General features: G+C 24.1%; 1 protein-coding gene across 2 annotated transcripts in view; it reads right to left on the bottom strand.

Moving 5' to 3' along the window:
* The window catches only part of LOC117167008 (symplekin), a 50,223-nt gene that overhangs the window by 15,464 nt on the left and 14,473 nt on the right, over positions 1 to 20,286 (bottom strand). For both annotated transcript variants that reach the window (XR_004466344.1, XM_033351555.1), the window contains exons 7-12: positions 16,209 to 16,654; positions 10,490 to 10,762; positions 10,184 to 10,367; positions 6,442 to 6,683; positions 3,120 to 3,298; positions 2,884 to 3,044 (exon numbers count right to left, since the gene is read on the bottom strand). Coding sequence is in view for 1 of the 2 variants with exons in the window: in XM_033351555.1 (XP_033207446.1) it covers positions 2,884 to 3,044; positions 3,120 to 3,298; positions 6,442 to 6,683; positions 10,184 to 10,367; positions 10,490 to 10,762; positions 16,209 to 16,654 (1,485 nt within the window). In the remaining variant the exon portion in view is untranslated. The remainder of the gene's footprint in view (positions 1 to 2,883; positions 3,045 to 3,119; positions 3,299 to 6,441; positions 6,684 to 10,183; positions 10,368 to 10,489; positions 10,763 to 16,208; positions 16,655 to 20,286) is intronic.

Genomic DNA, 20,286 nt, shown 5'->3' with positions numbered 1-20,286 from the left:
TCTAGTCGGGAGTGGTGCTGACTGAAAACAGATGATTTGGAGCGATTCGCGCGCCATATGTTGGTCATTCTAAGGACTTATTGAACTACCCTCGTATAAATAATTTTAAATCCCTTTGATATAAATTAAATTAAAATCATTCACTAAAGTTCTCTCTAAAACACAGAATCTTTCAAATCCCTAGAAATCTTTTATAAATCCTACGAGATTCGACAAAATCCTTTAAATAATGTGAAATATCTTGAAATAGCTTTAAATTCCTTGAAATCGCTAAGAATTTCCTTGAAATTTTCCTACAAAATTCTTCGAAATATCTTAAAATGTTTTGGAATTTCCTAGAGCAACTTAAAATTCCGCAAATCCTTTTAAATAATTTAAGATCCTATAAAGTACCTTAAATCTCGAGAAATTCGTGAAAATCCTATTAAATCTGTCGAAATACCACAAAATTCTTTAAAATTCCTTGTAATTTTTCAAATCCCTTGAATTTTTCAACAACAAATCTTCTAAAGTGTATAAATATTTAATCTAAAAATATATTTAAATAAGTAGAATTCATGTCAAATCATTCATTAAAGTTTTCTACAAAAAAAACCTTCTAAATCCTTAGAATTTTTTTAAATCCTTGAATATTCAATCAAATCCTTTCAATCTTGCGAAACTCCTCAAAATACCTTCAAATTTCGTGGAATATTTCGAATCGCTAGGAATTCCTTAAATTTTATTTATTTAATACCTTTCATAAAATTTGCATGAAATCCCTTAAAATCAAGAATAAAATACTTAAAATCCTACACAATTTTTTCAAATACCTTAAAATTTTGTATATCCTGAAATTCTTTGAAATCTCTTAGAACAGCTTAAATGTAAAGCTTCTTGAAATACCTTAAAATTCTTTTAAATGTTTGAAATCGCTAGAAATTCCTTAAAATTTCAATTATTTCCCAAATTCTCTAGAGATCCCTCAAAATCGAGCTTAAAATCATTGGGAATACCACAAAATTCTTTTAAATCCATTGCAAATCTATACATATCTTTAAATGCTTTGAAATATTTTAAATTATATAAATATATAAACTAAAAATCTATTAAAATCAGTAAAAATCGTTTCAAATCCCTTAAATATAAACTAAATTCTTCATTAAAGTTTTCTCTAAAAAAAAAAACATCCTAAATCCCTCAAAGTCTTTTAAATCCTTAGAGATATAGATTCAATAAAATCCTTTAAAACTTGTAAAATTCCTGGAAATACCTTAAAATTCCTTGGAATGTTTGGAATCGTTAGCAATTTCTTGAAATTTCATTTTATTGATTTTACAAAGTTCTCGGAATTAAAATCTTTGGAAATACCACAGCAATTTTGAAATCACTTGAAATATTCTAAATTTCTTTAAATTCTTCGAAATATTTTAAAGTATATACATATATCATCTAAAAATCTATTTAAATAAGTAGAAATCATTTCCAATCCCTTCAATATAAATTAAATTAATCAATGAAGTTGTTTATTAAAAAAAACTTTAAAATCGCTAGAAGTCTTTTAAATCTTAATGTTTGGAAATGTTAGGAATTCCTTGAAAATATATTTAATTATATTTATTTTAGAAAGTTCTCGAAAAATCCCTTAAAATCGAGCTTAGAGACCTTGGAAAATCTAAAAATTTTTTTGAAATACCTTAAAATTTCGTATTATTTAAAAATCTATTAAAATAAGTAAAAATCGTTTCAAATCCCTTAAATATTAACTGATTTATTCATTAAAGTTCTGCCTAAAAAACCCTCCCAAATCCTTAAATCTTGTAATATTCCTGGAAATACCTTAAAATTCTTCGGAATGTTTGGAATCGCTAGCAATTTCTTGAAATTTTATTTATTTCATAAAGTTCTCGAGAAATCCCTTAAAATCGAGCTTAGAAGCCTTGGACAATCTAAAAAATTCTTTGAAATACCTTAAAATTTGGCAAATCTGGTTGAAACTCTTTAGAATCTTTTAAAACAGCCTAAAATCTTTGAAATTTTATTTCATTTATTTACCAAATATATCTAGAAATCCCTTCAAATAAAAGTTAAAAACTTGTAAAATCCTACAAAATTCATTGAAATATCTTAAAATTTTGCAAATCTTGACATTCTTTGGATTCTTTTAGAACAGCTTAAAATCATAAAAATATTTTTAAATTCCGTAAATCCTTTGAAATAATTGTATATCCTATAAAATTCATGAAATCTTATGAAATTCTTTTAAATACGTTAATATCTTTTTAAACAGCTTAAAATATTTTAAAATTCCGTAAATTCTTTGAAATAATTGGAGAGCCTAAAAAAATCCCTGAAATCTTATGGAATTCTTTAGAATCCATTGAAATTAGATAAATCTTGAAATTCTTTGGAATCTGTTAAAATAGCTTAAGACCTTTTAAAATTCCGCAAATCCTTTGAAATAAGTAAAAATCTTATAAAATCTTTTAAATTTGATGAAATTCCTCCTTGAAATATTCTAAATCTTCAAATTCTTTAAAATCTCTTAAAGCACCTTAAAATATTTTAAAACAAAATTTTTAATTTCATAAATTTGAGATCCTATAAAATCCCTTAAACCTTGTGAACATTTTTTTTCAATACCTTAAAATCTTTGAGAATTCTACCCGTTTGGAGTTTCTCTATTTTTAACATCACTTCTTTCAATATTCAAACATTATTTATTTGTATACTGATTTTATTATAATGATTTTTCTAGAATTGTGAAAAAATTATTTTTAAAAATCATTACAGGCCTATACTGAGTTTTTAAATTCTAGAAAAACTTTTAAAACTAAAAAAATTAAAAACAAAAACAAAACAAAAACATGAGAATGAATTAATAGAATAAAATATTTTTCTCACCTCTTTGACAACGATTGGATTTAGTTTGATAAGTTTTGGCAGAGCGGCGATAACTTCTGCTTTCGTTAAACCATTCAAAACCGGAATAAGGAATCTCACATCTGATACTCGTGTTTGATAGAGTTCTCGAACTCTAGATACCAATTCCGCACTCGGTGGAGCTGTAATTAAAAAAAAAATTTTACTTAAAAATCCTCGTTTTAGAAAAATAGTAGTAATTTATTTACAAAAATTACCTTTTTCTGTAAGGATGTGAATAATTCTCGTAACGAGAGTTTCTGCACCCTTCGGGCAATTTTCGACGAGAGCAAGTAATTGTGGACTTCCCATTCCTAAAGATCTAACTGGACCTTCGACGAGTCTCAGAACTATTCTTTTTACGTCTGCTCCCATTGATGTGTAAACTCTCGCTAATCTGTAAAAAAATATGATTAATTCCAGCAATATTTTTAAACATAAAAAAATTATTTTCAGGGCGTCTATTTAAATCCTGGAGAAAAAAAACGTTCTGACAGTTTCACATTTTTTTTCTTCAGATAACCCTAGTTTTTTCTAGGTAAAATATTTCGCATTTTTTTAAACAATCGATTAGAAAAATATATAAAATTTCACGAGTTTATTGTAAATAATCTTTTTCGTCTTACAAAGATTCAAATAATATGTGTAATATAATTCTCAAGTCAAAATATTGCATTTTTAACGAGATATATGAATTTTCAATCAAATAGTTTAATTTCAAACAAAAAGATTAATTTTCTATCAAAAAAGACGAATCTTCAACAAAATACATTAACTCTCAACCAAATAGTTGAATTTTCCAACTAAAAAAGATCAATTATCAATTTCAGTTGAAAATAAAAATTTACCAACGGAAAAAAAAATTTTCAACCTGAGTAATGAATTTTTTACAAAACATTTTAATTTTCAATAAACTTGTTTTCTTTTCTACGAAAAATATGAATTTACAACTAGACTGATAAATAATTAACTAAAATACTTAAATTTCTAACCAAAAAGATGAATTTTCATACAAGATTATTTTTCTACCAAGAGACAATTTTTCTACGAAAGACGTAAAAAAAATAATTTCTGTATTTTGTCTCTAAAGTCCATGAATTTGAATAAAAATTTCTCCTAAATGTTTATTTTATCTTCTTATACTTAAAATTCCGTGCATATTAAGTTAAAATTAATGTGTCTACTGTATCTAAATTCGGTTTAATCCGCTTCAAATTCATAAATTCTCAAGTCAAAATATTGAATTTTCAACAAGATAGATGAATTTTTAATCAAACAGTTTAATTTCAAACAAAAAGATTAATTTTCTACCATCTTAAAAATAATCTACATTCATATCCACAAAATACATGAACCCTCGATAAAACAGTTTAATCTTTAATTATTAAAGATCAATGTTGAGCCAAAAATAAAATCGCTAAATGTTACAGTTGAAAAAATTAATTTTCAAATAAAAATATGATTAATTTTAATAATCTTCTAAGAACTTTAAAGAATTGTTTAGATTTTTCAAGGTTTCTAAACGATTCCAAACATTCCAAGGAATTTTTAAGTATTTCAAGGAATTTTAAATAATTTAAAGAGGTTTAGAGAATTTCAGGAGATTTTTAATTTAATTTAATAATTTAATAACGAATTTTCAACAAAATACATTAACTCTCAACCAAACAGTCGAATTTTCCAACCGAAAAATAATTATCAACCAAATAGTTTAATTTTGAAATAAAAGCGACCTGTTTTCAACTAAAAATGAAAGTTAAATTTTCAGTTAAAAAAAAATTATCATCGGAAAAAAATTTCAAACTAAGTAATGACTTTGATATAAAAGATTTTAATTTTCAACAAACCTATTTTCTTATTTACGAAAAATATTAATTTTTAACGATCAGTTTTCCACCAAAAAAAGAATATTTTAATTTTAAGTAAAAAACTGCAGTCGCTATCAAGAAAATTTGCAGCTAAATTAATGATTTTCAAAATGTATTAACTTTTAACCAAGTAGTTAAATCTTGAACAAAAAATATAAATTTTCAACTAAAATTATGAATAATTAACGGGAATACTTGAATTTTCAATTAAAAAATGCAAATTTTTAACCAAATTGTAGTACAATTTTGAACTTAAAAAAATCAATTAAAAAAAAATTGAATATTTAAATTCTCAATTTCAAAAAATAATTTTCAACCAAGAAGATTAATTTCTACCAAAAAAGATGATTTTTCAACAAAATATATGAATTCTGAAACAAACAGTTCAATTTTAAACTAGGAAAGATCAATTTTCAACAAAATAGTACAATTTCGAACTAAAAAAATCAGTTTTCAACCAAATATAGTACAGTTAAATTTTCATATAAAAAAATTCATTTTCCACACACAAAAATTCTATCAAAATAATGCTTTTTAAGAAAAGAGTTTAACTTTCAACCAAGTTATGTTATTATCAACAAAAAATATGAATTTTCAACTAAAATGATGAATATTTAACTGGAATACTTGAATTGTCAACTCAAAAAGATGAATTTTCATAAAAAAATTTTAATTTCCATGGAATAATTATTTTTAAACAAGATGAATAATTTTGAACCAGAAGAAAAAGATTTTTAAACGAAACACATTCATTTTCGATTAAAAGACAAATTTTCAATTAATTAGTTGAAATATGAACAACAAAAATGAATCTTTAAACAAAAATAGTTGAATTTTCAATTCGAAAAATTAAATTAAATCAAACTAATGAATTTTCAACTAAAATTGTTAATCTTTAACTGAAATGGTTACATTTTCAACAAAGAAGTTTAATTTCTATTAAAAAATGGGAATATTTATTGAAATTTAGTTAAAAAAAATTTTTAACAAAATATTTACGTTTTCAAACCAAATGATGAATTTTGATTTAAAGTGATCAATTTCACTGGAATAGTTGACTTTGTAACGAAAAAGATGAACTTTCAACCAAATACATAGTGAAAAATACAAAATAGTTAAAAAAAATTGATTCTCAACCAAAGAGATGGATTTTCAACTCAAATGATCGAATAATCAATTTTAGTGACATTTTCAGTTTAAACAATTAATTTTCAACAAGAGAAAACGAAATTAAAAAAAAAATAACTCCTTTTTCAACTAAGGAGATGAATTTTCAATTCAAATGATGAAAATTCAACAAAAAATTAATTTTTAACAAACGAGTTTAACTTTCAAGCAACATATTTAATTTTCATTTCGAAAAAATAAATTCTGAACAAAAAATGCTCTGATTGATATTTCAACAAAAAAAGATTTTAATTTTCAATAAAAAAAAAAACAGTTGAATTGTAAAAAAGGACGAGGAAGATTTTTTAGTCAAGAAAAAGGAAAAATTTAAACAAACTGTTGATCTTTCATGCAAAAAGATTAATTTTCTTCAACCAGTTACTTGAATTTTCAACCAAAAACGATTAATTTTTAACAAAAAATAGAATAGTTGAATTTTTAGTTAAAAAACATTAATTTCAAATGAAAAGAAAAACGAATTTTCAACAAAATTATAAATATTTACTCATGAATCAAGTCCTGATGTTCGGTCAGAAGAGCGAGATAAAGTCCCAGACATGATCTGATAGTTGATTCTGACCACTTTTCGGCGATATTAGGCCTTCCGCGATCCGAGCCGAAGACAATCTCAGGCGGATTCTGTAATCTCAGGAAACCTAAATAGAGAACCGCGTATTCTCCAATCATGTTACTGACTTCTGGCCTCGCGTACAATTCTTTTAGCAGCTGAATGGCACATTCTCGTATCTAAAATATTTTTTAAACAATTTAATATTCAAAAAATGGGTAAAACATATTTATAAATAATTTTTTTACTAAATAACTAACAATAAATGCAAGCTCACTTTTTTGCATTTTTATTTCCTAGTATTAAAAATATAAACAATTTAAAAATCCATCCTAGAAACTAATTTTTCAATATTAAGTTAAAATTTAGGTTGAAACAATAGCGAATAATTTTCAATTTAAAGGGGTTGAAACTAAACAATTTTAGATTCGGTAAAATTTTGAAAAAATGACAATATTTAAAATGGAATTAGGAGCGATAAAATTTGTATCCTTTCTAAATAAAAGCGTGTAAAATTAAATAATTTGTAAGTGAGAACTTTTAAATTTAAATAATTTAGTAGAAAAAATCGAATGCGTCAAAGGTAAAGCTTCCGAAATTCTGAAGTTTTAAATTGTTACTCAAACTCGTTTAAATTTCAATTATTTTTAATAAATTTAAATCGTTTAAAAATTAAACTTTTCAAATTGTTAATTATATTTATCAAAATGCAATAATTTCAAATTTAATTGCGAATTTGAAACTTGTGAAAGGAAAAAATTGAACATTTAACGTTCATCATTGAAATTCAAAACTCTAAAATTGTAACAATTTAAAATTAAAGAAATTTTTGAATTACTTTTAAAATTACAATTAATTAAAATTTCAATTCAATAATTAAAATTTCAATGCCTACTTTTAAAATCTTCTCATTTTTCAGACTTGAATTTTACAAAATTATCAATTACAAAATTCTTTAAACTCAAAATTGTGCACTTACAAGTCTTTCAATTTTATATTCTGCAATTTGGAAGATTTGAAACCCCAGTTTTATACGTTTAAAATTGAAAGCAAATAATTCAGAATATTTCCATTTGATATTATTAAATTTAGCACTGACTAAAACTTTAACCAAACAATTTAGAATATTTAAATCTAAAATTATTGAATTTAAAACACCAAGACTTCCATTTTGAGATTTTGCCATTTGGAAGATTTAATATTAAAATTCTCCCGCTAGTTTAAAATACTTAACTTTTTAAATCTTCTACTAAAAATCGGAAAATTAACAGATATTACATTGAAAATTAAAAAAAAAATGCAAAATTCGAGAAATTATTGCCTTAATTTTTCATTGTTTTGAATTTATTCTGGATGAAAGAAATTTTTCAACAATTCAGGTATCAATTTAAGATAGTTCGATTTTAAACAACTCCATTTTTTAATTATTAATTTTCAAATTGTTTAATTTCTTAAAAGTCATTTAGAATTATTATTCTTTCTTGTTATCTTCCAGCCAAACATTTTTTACTTTTAAATTATTCATTTTTTTAAATCTTCAACTAAAAATCGGCCAATTTAAAAATATTACATTGAGAATTACAATTTTTAAGAATTCCAAAGTCTGAAAACGAAAAATTTTAAGCCTTTCAGTTAGAGATTGTATTTTTAAAAATTAAGTTTTAAATGTTCAATACTTTGAAAGACTTTATATTTAAAAAAAAATCAATTATCAATACAATTAAATTAAATACAAAATTGTTTAATTTCAATCCTTTAAACTGAAAGCAAACAATTTAGAATATTTGAATCTAAAATCATTAAATTTAAAACTGAAATTCAAACGAAATATTTGAATCTAAAATTGATTATTTAAAACTGGCTTTCAATATGAAACTTTGAAATTTTTAAAGATTTAATAGTGAAATTGTCCTGACATTCTTAATATTTAATTTCGAAACTATTGTGAAATTTTAAATTGAAAACCTCTACAAATTAATTAATTAATTATACTTTCGAGTTTAAGCTTTTAAATATAATAAAACTTTAGCTTTAAGGCCTGAAAAATGAAACTGCTTTAAAATATATCTTTAATACGTACCATATAATGAAATTCAAAGTAATTCGTTAGTTTTTTTTGTAAACCTTTAAAGTTTTAGTATTCTAAAAATTTCGAAAATAATGCTAATTCGGTTAAAAAATTGAAGCATTCCTAAAGAAGAATCTTGAAACAAAAGTGCGAATTCGAATATTATTATTGATTAAGTATACATTAAGTATATATTTTGTTCTATTTTTTATTTTTTAATTTTAAAAAACTTTGGCTAATCAATTTTTACCAATTTAAAACTTTTTTCTTAATTAAAAAATTTTAGTTTCAGCTTTGAATTTTAAAAGCTTCTGTTGGAAAGTGTTTTCAATTTAAAATCATCCAATTTTAAAAGCTTTTATTCAGAAATGATAAAAGTTCAATTGCTTTTCTTTACATTCAAATTATTATCATTTTTAACAATTCAACCTGTATAAAATATTTGTAATTGGAAACTTTTATTCAAAATCCTTGAATTCCTTGAAATCCTTATGAAATTTTTGTAAATATTTTGAAATCCTGTTCACAATTTAAAACTTTTCATATTAATGTGAAATCACTGGAATATTTTAAATCTTTGTGAAAACTTATGAAATATTCTAAACAATTTTGAAATTATTTAAAATCTTTGAAATGTTTTGAATTATTTGAAATCTGGTGCACTGCATACATTTTTTTTGGAAAACTTAAAAATGCATGTATTCTTTTGACATTTTTATGCAATTTATATGAAATCTTTTTTATTAATTTCAAATCATTGAAATATAGGAAATGTTTTAAAATATTCTAAAAAAATTTCCAAATCGTCTAAAATCTTTGAAATGTTTTGAAATCTTAGAAATCTGTTTTACTATACTCCTTTTAAAATCTTTCAAATTCTTCAAATCTTGTGAAAGTTTTAAAATATTTGTGAAATGTTCGAAATCTTTGAAATCTTCTAAAATGTTTTACAATATTTTCAACTCTTTGAAATAATTTTCATTCTTTGAAATATGTTGCACTGCACCCTTTTTCAAATCTTTGAAATTCTTTATAACTTTTGAAAATTTTAAAATATTGATGAAATTGTGAAATATTTGAAATATTGACATTTTCGACTAATAATTTTTCTAACTTAATAAGTTGAATATCACAAAGAAAATGTATACTTTATAATATTCTATATTAGTGGAGAAGAAATAAAAAAACTTCTAGAATTTTTCACAATATTAAAGTCTGTTACTTGTAATCTACAAAAAAATTGGTACGGTCTACAAAAACTGCCTTGAAATCTCTTTAAAAATTCTGTAATAAATAAAATATAAATTATATTTTCATAAATAACAGATTTTTCAGTAGCAATATTTTTCTAATGGAAACGTTTCTGACATAAAAGACCAAAAGATTTAAATTACTCTTCGCATTTCAATAAAATAACTGTTTTAAAAACAAAAAATCAAATTCAAGGATCGCCTAAAAAGTTAAAGGAGATTTCCAGGTTTTCAACCAAATTCAAGGAGAATCCTTGGTTTTCAAAGTTCTTAAGGTCGCTGGATACTCTGTCAATTCTAAATTATAAAGAAAAAATGATAGCCTAGTCCAATATTATTATTATTAATGAATTTAAAATACCGTCGTGCTTTCGTGACCAGCATGGCACAAAATGACATTTAAAAGCACCATGTGCTTCGAGGGACGCCGAATTATCAATTCCTTCAGGAGATTAAGTGGTGCAAGTCCTCTACTTTCTTCCAGGGATACCAATTTCAAGGCCTCAATCGCGTCATCGGTTATCGAAGGCGACTCCAGGTACAACCTTTAAAATGATATATTTTTTTTTACAATTTGATCCAGACCTCATAAACTTCACTCGCAAAAAGGAACTAAAAGGGATTAAATAAAATAAAAAAAATTAATGAAATCTGATAATATAATTACCGAGATAGTAGCATATCACGATCCTTTCCCTGAATCGCATTAATTGCAGAGACTAAGGTACAGAAAAGATAATTGTACGATTGATGAGGAGCTTCGTGAGGTTTCGAACACAGAGTGGTTCTTCTCTGAAAGCCTTGAAGCAACGCATATTCCTCATAAAGCCAGCCCAACGCCAAATCTAATCGGGATCTCACATCGTCTGTGATATAATTCAGAACCTCTTTTTTTATATTAGGATTGAAAGTTGCGGCAAGCGTTGTCAGAATTTTCGACCTACAAAAAAATACATAAGTTCCCTGTTCGCAGACATTTTTTAGGGCCGATGGAATTTTAAAAATCGAACTCTAAAGCCCAAAAATTATTCGATTTGAAGCAATAAAAACTGAGGTGCCAATTAAAGAACTAAAAATGGAAATCTTGAATTTAAAACTTTTAAAGCAGAAGCTTAGTTTTGTAATTCAAAAAATTTTACATTACATTTTTTTATATAATCTGAATACTTCTTATATTAAAAGGTGAATTATTTTAATTTTAAATTGTTTAAAAATCCTTAAAATGTTTCAAACTTTTATTCTTAAATCTTCAAACATGTACATGTTGTTTTAACTTTTTCAAACTTTAAATTATTTTTCAAATTTTTTCAGAACTACAGTTTTTTTTAATCCTGCCAAATAAAAAAAATCCCTTAGGGGCATGTGACACAGCTAAATACCTATATTACCGACCTCACATTTTCGGTTCACTGAATGTTTTTTTGAACCTAAGAACTTTTTTTGTAAATAAAATATCGAGCTGAAGCTTTGGGAAATGTATTAGAGTACAATAAAGTACGTTTAGGTACTGCATTTTGCTAGGAACTTCACTGAAAATTATTTCATCTTTTTTCTGAGCCTTAACATTTTTTGAACGTACGAACTTTTTTTATACATAAAATGTCGGTTTCAAACTTTGAGAAATGCAAGAGCCGAAAGAAAACTACGTTTAAGTACAAAGCTTAATAATAATAGATGTAAAAAAATATATTTCAACAATCAATTCCAACGGTATCAGCCGGTAACGTTGTACACGAAAATACGAACTCTCTAGAGCCTCGTCTAGTGGCCGCCAGGTTTCGGATTTTCAAATACAACGTTACCGGCTGATGCCGTTGGAATTGATTCTTGGAATATATTTTTTTACATCTTTTATTATTAAGCTTTGTACTTAAACGTAGTTTTCTTTCGGATCTTGCATTTCTCAAAGTTTGAAACCGATATTTTATGTATAAAAAATGTTCAAACGTTCAAAAAATGTTGAGGTTCAGAAAAAAGATGAAATAATTTTCAGTGAAGTTCCTACCAAAATGCAGTACCTAAACGTACTTTATTGTACTCTAATACATTTCCCAAAGTTTCAGCTCGAAAAAGTGAGGTCGGTAATATAGGTATTTAGCTGTGTCACATTCCCTTAAAATCTTCCACATTCATTTTTGATAATTTTAGGCTAGAAATATTAAAAATTTAACGATTATAGTTACTTAAAAAAATGAACACTTCTTAAATTAAAAATTAAATTATTGTCATTTGATATAGTTTTCAAATCCTTAAAAAGCTTCAAAATTTTACTTTAAAATCTTGAAAATAAAAAATAATTCCTTCAAATATTCCTGATTCATTTCTTACCACTTTGAAAATATTTGAAAATCTTTTTTAAATATTCTCTTTAAATTAATTTTTCAAACTAAAAAATCATTTTTAATCTTCTTAGGAAATTGTTTATATTCTTCTGAAATCTTTCAGAATTCTTGAAAAATTTCCACATTTTTTATTCGAAATTTTCCAAAACCTATATTTGGTTTTAAAATAGGCCGGTTTTTAATTTTTTCAAATTTTCTAAACAACTCTTTAACTTAATCAAATTTTTTTAGAATAACAGATGTCCAATGATTATTTAGACATAAAAATCCAACAATTTAACTTAAAATTAATTTTTTTTAAACATATTTTAGACTAAAATAATATTTTAAATTTAATAAAACCTTTAATTATGAATATATTATTTTGAAGATATTTTAAAATGAAAAATCTAAAATAAAAATATAAAGTATAAAATCAATTATTATTCACTTTTTATATCTTAAAGTACAATTGAAATTAAAAAATAATTAATTAGTTATTTAATTGAAGAAGATAAAAATTTAACTAATAATTAAAAAAATGATTCAAATCAAAGTTGGAGAGATTTGTCACGAGTTTTTTTCGAAAATTCGGAACCATTAGGCATTTTAGACCGAATAGTTGAATTTTTAAACAAAAATATTAATTTTCTACCAGAAAAGACGATTTTTCTACCAAATGCATGAATCTTCAACAAGATAGTTGAATTTCCAACAACAACAAAAATACCAATTCTCAACCAACAATTAAGTAGTTTAATTTTCAAATAAAAAATACAAATTTTCAACCAACCAGTTGAATTTTAAACTAAAAAAGATCAATTTTGAACAAAAAATCGGCGAATTTTCAAACAAAAGAAATTAAACTGCAAACAAAAAAGTTGTATTTTTAACCAAATTGTTGAACTTTTAAGCAAGAGATTAATTTAAAAAAAGGTGTACTTTCAAGAATAAAAAATTCATTTTCAACCAAATTGTTCAACTTTTAAGCAAAAGAGGCGAATTTTCAACAAAAAAGTTCCTTTTCAACCATAAAATATCACTTTTCTGTCAAACAATATGAATTTCTAAGAAACGTTCATTTGCAACCAAATAGTTGAATTTTCAAGAAGAAACAAATAATTTTTTAACCAAATTATTAAAATTTTAAGCAAAAGAAGCGAACTTTTAACAAAATAGTTGAATTAAAAAAATGTAGAATTTTTAAAGAAAAAAGATTGAACTGCAAACCGGAAAAATTGCCTATTCAACCAAGAAATGAAATTTTTAAGCCTAAACGATAAATCTGTCAAAAGAAATTCGAATTTTCAACAAAAAGTTATTTTTAAATCGAAAAATATGACTCATATACCAAAAAAGATGAATTGTGAAAAAAATCCTTTTCAACTAATAGAAATGAATTTTCAATAAAAAAAAGAATCTTTCACAAAAAAATTTAATTTTCGACTCAATAAAAAAACAGTTGAATTTTTAACAAATTATTAATTTTTCAACAAAACAATTGAATTTTAAACAAAATAATTAAATTTTCAACATAACAGTTGAATTTTCAACAAAATAATTAAATTTTGAACAAAATAGTTAAAGACTTGAATTTTCGATATTGAAAGACGAGAAGGAGGAAGAATTTTCAATCCAAAAAATATGAATGCTTCAAAAAAATAGTGAAATTTTCGACCACACAATATGATTTTGTAATGAAGTAGTTGAATTTTCAATAAAAATTACTATACTTTTCCACCAAAAAACATGGAATAAGAGTACAATAACACTATCTGAAGAACTTTGAAGCCAAAAAAGAAGAATTATTTTAGAAGAAAGTTAAATATTCAACCCGAAAATTTGAATTTTCAATTAAACAGTCCATTTTTAGCCAAGAAAGATGACTTCTCTACCAAAAAAAAAAATGAATTTTCAAAATAAAAACAAGGATTTTCTCTCCAAAACGACGAATGTTCTAAAAATAGTTGAAACTTTGACTAAATACTTGAATTTTCAACCTAAGAAAATAAAATTTTAATCAAATGGTCGAATTTTTAATAAGAGACATGAATTTTGAACCAAAAATAGTAGATTTTATGAATTTTTTAATACACAATTGAATTTTTAAAAAATAAATTCTTTTCCATCCAAAAAAGATGACTCTTCTACCAAAAATATCAATTTTCACCCCAAAAGGAAGAATTTTCTATCCAAAAAGATGAATGTGCAACAAAATAATTAAATTTTGAATCAAAACAGATGAATTCCGAACAAAAAATATTCAGGGTGGCCGTTTTCATCAAAGAAAAAAATTCCCGGTCATTTCCCGATTTTTTGCGCTTCGCAAACATTTTTTACGGTAAATGAAATTTTAAAAATCAAACTCTATTCTAAACATTTTTCAATTTAAAGTAATAACTTTTATAAATTATAGAGTTCAAAGAGTCAGATTAAGTTCCAAAAATATAAATCCACGTTAAAATTTTTAATACTCTAAAGAATCAAGCAAGGAACTTTAAATAACAATTTTTTAAGTTATTTTAAGTAATTTTAAGCTGGACAAATTAAAAATTGGAAAATATATATTTTTTTCAATTGACAGTTCTTAAATTAGACGTTCAATTATTTTCATATCAAATTAAAATTAAATTAATTTAAGTTAAAATCATTTTTGAAATTTTTTTCGGATCTTTTAAATATATTTTAAAATGGATTGAATTTTTCCTACAACTTTTATAAAATCCTGCAAATTTAGAAACACATTTTTTAGATTTTAATTAAACACTTATTATTTGCTATTTATACCGAAATTTTGGTGCAAATACCCATAGCCAAATTTAAAATCAAATTTAGATTTTTGCAGATATCAAATACAAAATTTAGAATATTCTCAAGATCTTTAGTAAAATTCAAAATGATTTTTCATTTTGAAAAATTATTGTGACATAAAATTTAAAAAGATTTTAAGAGATTTCAAAAGTTATGAAAAAAGACCCTGGAAGATTTTAAGGATTTTTTTTTTAATTTGCAAGATTTTCCAAAAATTGTACGAAAAATTTGATTAATTTAAAAATAGATCTAGAAGTCCTGAAAAAATGTTAACACTTCGTTTAAATTACTTGAAATTGTTTCAAGTTTTTAATTAATTTTTGATCTTTTCAAAACTTCCAAATATCTTTGGAAATTACTCTTTCTACAAATAATAAGTATTCAATTATTATTCATACGTTAAAATTTAACAATTTAACAATTTTAAATGAACAGTAATATATTGTTAAACACTACATATTTATTCTTTCTATAAATTAAAAAATTTCAAATTAAATGGCTTAGAAATTGAATAATTTATACTTGAACAATATTTTTAATTTACTAAATGCCTTCAACCGCACGTTTAAATTTTTTAATTTCAACAAAAATTAATAAAAATAATATATTAATAAATTTATTAATTAAATTTAATATAAAAAATAAATTTGTATTTAAAAAGGAAATTATCGCAGTAAATAATATTATATTAATTTCAATTGTTATTAAGACTATCGAATTCAAACAATTACAATCGGGAAAAAATAAAATTTTAAACGGATTTAGAATCGTTTTGTCAAATCAATTATTGTTCAGTTTTTCATACTTAAAGTACAGATAAATTTAAAAAATAATTTATTTATTTATATCTACAGTTAATATAATAAAACTGTTTTTTATCCCAAACTTTCAACTTCAAACGCTTTTGATTTGTAATTGTTTGAATCTTCAAAACTTCAAATTAATTATTTTAAAAAAAACTGTTGAAATCGAACTTGGGAAAATTTTTCTTCGTAACAAAAAAAAAAAAGAACAGAAAAATGGAAATTTTCTGAAAATCTAGGAAAAAGGCAAATTCTCTTTTTTAAAAGATAAAAAAAGGGAGAATCGTCAAGTCTACTTTTTAACAGTTTAAAATCTTTAAAAAAAACTTTTGTTTTAAAACATTGTTAAATCTTTGTGAAAGCATTGAAATCTATAAAATCTTTGAAATCTTAAACCCTGAAATATACTGAAAAATTCGAGTATTAAATCCCTCGACACATGAATATTTACCTAACAGCCGAGACCCCACCAAGAACGGCAACCTTCTCGGCATTTAAAATCCTTTGCACTGCCATCAATAACATTTTCTGTTTCACTTCCCTACTCAGAGGTTTCGTGACTTCCGCCAATTTCAAGGCTTTCAAACGGCTTCTCGCCTTTGCCAGGGTTTTTTCGTGTGCCTCCAATGAAGCTTTCGCCTCCTTTTCCTTTTCCCGGTCCTTCTCTCGCTTCCTCTCCCTTTTGGCCTCAGCAACAGAAATCGAGGGATTTTTAATCAGATCCTCCATCACAGCATCCTCATCCTTTGTATCCTTTTTATTCTTTTTTGCCTTCGCTTGTTTGATCTGAATCGCCAAGAGCTTCGCAATTGTTTGACGCTGGATAATTATATCTGTCGTTGCTGTTGGCTGATACTCCCTTTGGAAAATCGACGTCATCGTGTCAGGAACCCAAGCCTATTAATAAATTAAAAAAGATAATTCGATATTTTCAATCCAAAAACAATTAGAGAGTGTCTAGACAAATCCTGGGGAAAAATTACTGGATAATTACAGGTTTTTTCCAGGTATCTCTAAGTTTTTTCGATTTATAATTTTTAATAGCAAGGAGGAATTAAAATCATTCGCCTTTTTTTTTTTAAACAATCGTCTCGGAATATGTATAGAGTTTGGCGGGATTCAATTAATATGATTGATTTAGAATGATTTAGAAAGATTATTTGATCTTATACTTGAAATCCATTATATTATAAATTCAGTACTATAATCTAATTTAAACTGTCTCAAATTCCTAACTTCTCAAATCAAATTGTTGCATTCTTAACCAAGTAATTGAATTTTCGAACTAAAAATATTCATTTTCAACAAGAATGACGAGTAATTAACTGGAATATTTAAATTTGAAAAAATTCGGGGCTATTTGGAATTTTAAACCGAATGGTTGAATTTTTTAACAAAAAGATGAATTTTCTACCAAAAAAGACGATTTTTCTTCCAAATGCATGAATCTTCAACGAAATAGTTGAAATGTCAACTGAAAAAATAACAATTCTCAACCAGTAATTAAATAGTTAAATTTTCAAATAAAGATTTTCAACTAAACAGTTGAATTTTAAACTAAAAAAGATCAATTTTGAACCAAAAATGGACTAAATTTTAGTTTAGAAAATTAATTTTCAATAAATTCAAAATTAATCTTCAACTGGAATAGTTAAATTTTCAACAAAAAGCATGAATTTTCAATTAAAATGATGAATAATTAACTGAAATTCTTGAATTTGTAACAAAAAAGATGAATTTTCATACAAGAAGATTAATTTACTACCAAGAGACCATTTTTCTACAAAATACATATATTTTCTACGAAATTTTCAACGAAATTCGGGACTATTCGGAATTTTTAACCGAATGGTTGAATTTTTAAACAAAAAGATTAATTCTCTACCAAAAAAGATGATTTTTCAACAGAATACATCAATTTTCAAGAGAATAGATCAATTTTCAACCAAATAGTTGAATTTTTGACTAAAAAAGATCAATTTTTGACCAAGATCGGAATATTTATCTTTTGAACTGAAAAAAATATATAATTTTCATCCAAACTGATGAATGCTTCATTAAAATGATGAATCTTCAAATGAAAGAGTTCTAAAAATAATTGAAATAGTTGAATTTCCAACGAATAAGATTAATTTGCAGTTGAAAAATTAATATTAAACAAAAGTGATGAATTTTCGAATAAAATCATGAATCTTTAACTGAATCAGTTGCATTTTAAACCAAAAAGATGAATCTTCCACAAAGATGATAAATCTTTAACTACAATAATTGAATTTTTCACCAGAAACAAGAATTTTCAACCAAGAAACGGAATAGTTACATTTTCAGTTAAAAAAATGAATTTCCTTCGTAAACAAAAATCCAAGCAGTGATAGATTTTGTACAAACAATTTTAATTTTCAACAAAGTAGTGTTATTTTCAACAAAAAATATGAATTTTCAACTAGAATGATGAATAATTAACTGAAATACTTAAATTTGCTACGAAAAAGATGAATTTTCACACAAGAAGATTAGTTTACTACTAAAAGACCATTTTTCTACAAAATACATAAATTTTCAACGAAATTTTAGGGTTGTAAAAAATAAACTAAGATGGACTAGTCATACCGAAAATTCGAGACTAATCGGAATTTTTAATCGAACGGTTGAATTTTTAAACAAAAAGATTAATTTTCTGCCAAAAAATGCGATTTTTCTACCAAATGCATGAATCTTCAACAAAATGGTTGAATTTCCAAATAAAAAAATAGTAATTTTCAATCAAAAATCAGGTAATTAAATTTTCGAATAAAAAATACCAATTTTCAACCAAACAGTTGAATTTTAATCCAATTTTAAACCAAAAAAGACTAAATTTTTAGTTAAAAAGTTAATTTTCAACGAAAATGATGAATCTTCCACTGGAACAGCTAAATTTTAAACTGAGAGCATGAATTTTCAACTAAAATTATGGATAATTAACTGAAATTCTTAAATTTGAAACGAAAAAGATGAATTTTTAAACAAAAAGATTAATTTTCTACCAAAAAAGACGATTTTTCAAGAAAATACAGGAATTTTCAAGAAAGTAGACCAATTTTCAACCAAATGGTAGGATTTTGAACTAAAAAAGATAAATGTTCGACCAACATTGGAATATTTATCTTTTCAAATGAAATAGTTGGAAAAATAGTTGAAATAGTTTAATTTCAAACTAAAATGATGAATCTTTAACTGAAAATTCAACGAAAAATATTAATTTGCAGTTGAAAAATTAATATTCAATCAAAGTGATGAATTTTCAAATAAAATCATGAATCTTTAACTGAATTAGTTGAACTTTCAACCAAAAAGATGAATTTTCCACCAGAAACATGAATTTTCAACCAAGAATGTTAATTTCTATCAAAGAAGATGAATTTTCAATCAGAGAGATCAATTTTTAACTATAATGATCGAATCTTCGACTGTAATAGTTAAATTTTCAGATTTATTAATTTTAATTAATTAAAAAGAAATATATATATAATAATAATTTTCGGAATTTTTAGAGATTTAATAAAATAATTGAAAAATGCCAAAATAAAAAAATTTCAATAAAATAGTTAAGGTTTCAATTGGATCAGTTCAACTTTCAGTAAAAAAAAAATAATTTTCAGCCAAAGAAAAAACAAATTTTCAATAAAATAGTTCATTTTGAATCCAAAGGGATAGATTTTCATTTAAGAATTTTAATCTTTAACCAAAATAATTAATTTTTAACAAAAGAGTGTAACTTTCAACTAAGTAATTAAATTTTCTTTTAAAAAAATACTTTTTCACTAAAATTGTTGCATTCTCAAACAAATAGTTGAATTTTCGAACTAAAAATATAAATTTTCAACCAAATGGTGTAACTTGGAACTAAAAATGATCTGTTTACAAATAAAAATGGAAGTTAAATTTTCAGTTAAAAAAATGAATTTTCCTCACACAAAAAAAAACAAAAAAAATGTCAACCAGTAATATATTTTCTACAAAAGACTTTAATTTTCAACAAAGTAGTGTTATTTTCAACAAAAAATATGAGTTTTCAACTAGAATGATTAATAATTAACTGAAATACTTAAATTTGCAACGAAAAAGATGAATTTTCATACAAGAAGATTAGTTTACTACCAAAAGACCATTTTTCTACAAAATACATAAATTTTCAATGAAATTTTAGGGTTGTAAAAATGCACTGAGACGGCCTAGTCGACCCAAAAATTCAGAAATATTCGGAATTTTTTACCGAATGGTTGAATTTTTAAATAAATAGATTAATTTTCTACCATAAAAGACGATTTTTTTACCAAATGCATGAATGTTCAACGAAATAGTTGAATTTTCAATAACAACAAGAATACCAATTCACAACCAAAAATTAAAATTAAATCTTCAAATAAAAAATACAAATTTTCAACCAAACGGTTGAATTTTAAACTAAAAAAGATCAATTTTTAATCAAAAATGGACTAAACTTTTAGTTAGAAAAATTAATTTTCAATTAAAATAATGAATCTTCA

This window comes from Belonocnema kinseyi, chromosome 2, assembly GCF_010883055.1.
Source record: "Belonocnema kinseyi isolate 2016_QV_RU_SX_M_011 chromosome 2, B_treatae_v1, whole genome shotgun sequence".
NCBI lineage: Eukaryota > Metazoa > Arthropoda > Insecta > Hymenoptera > Cynipidae > Belonocnema > Belonocnema kinseyi.
Note: the sequence above shows the minus strand (reverse complement) of the source record. Positions and strands in the feature narration are given on the sequence as shown.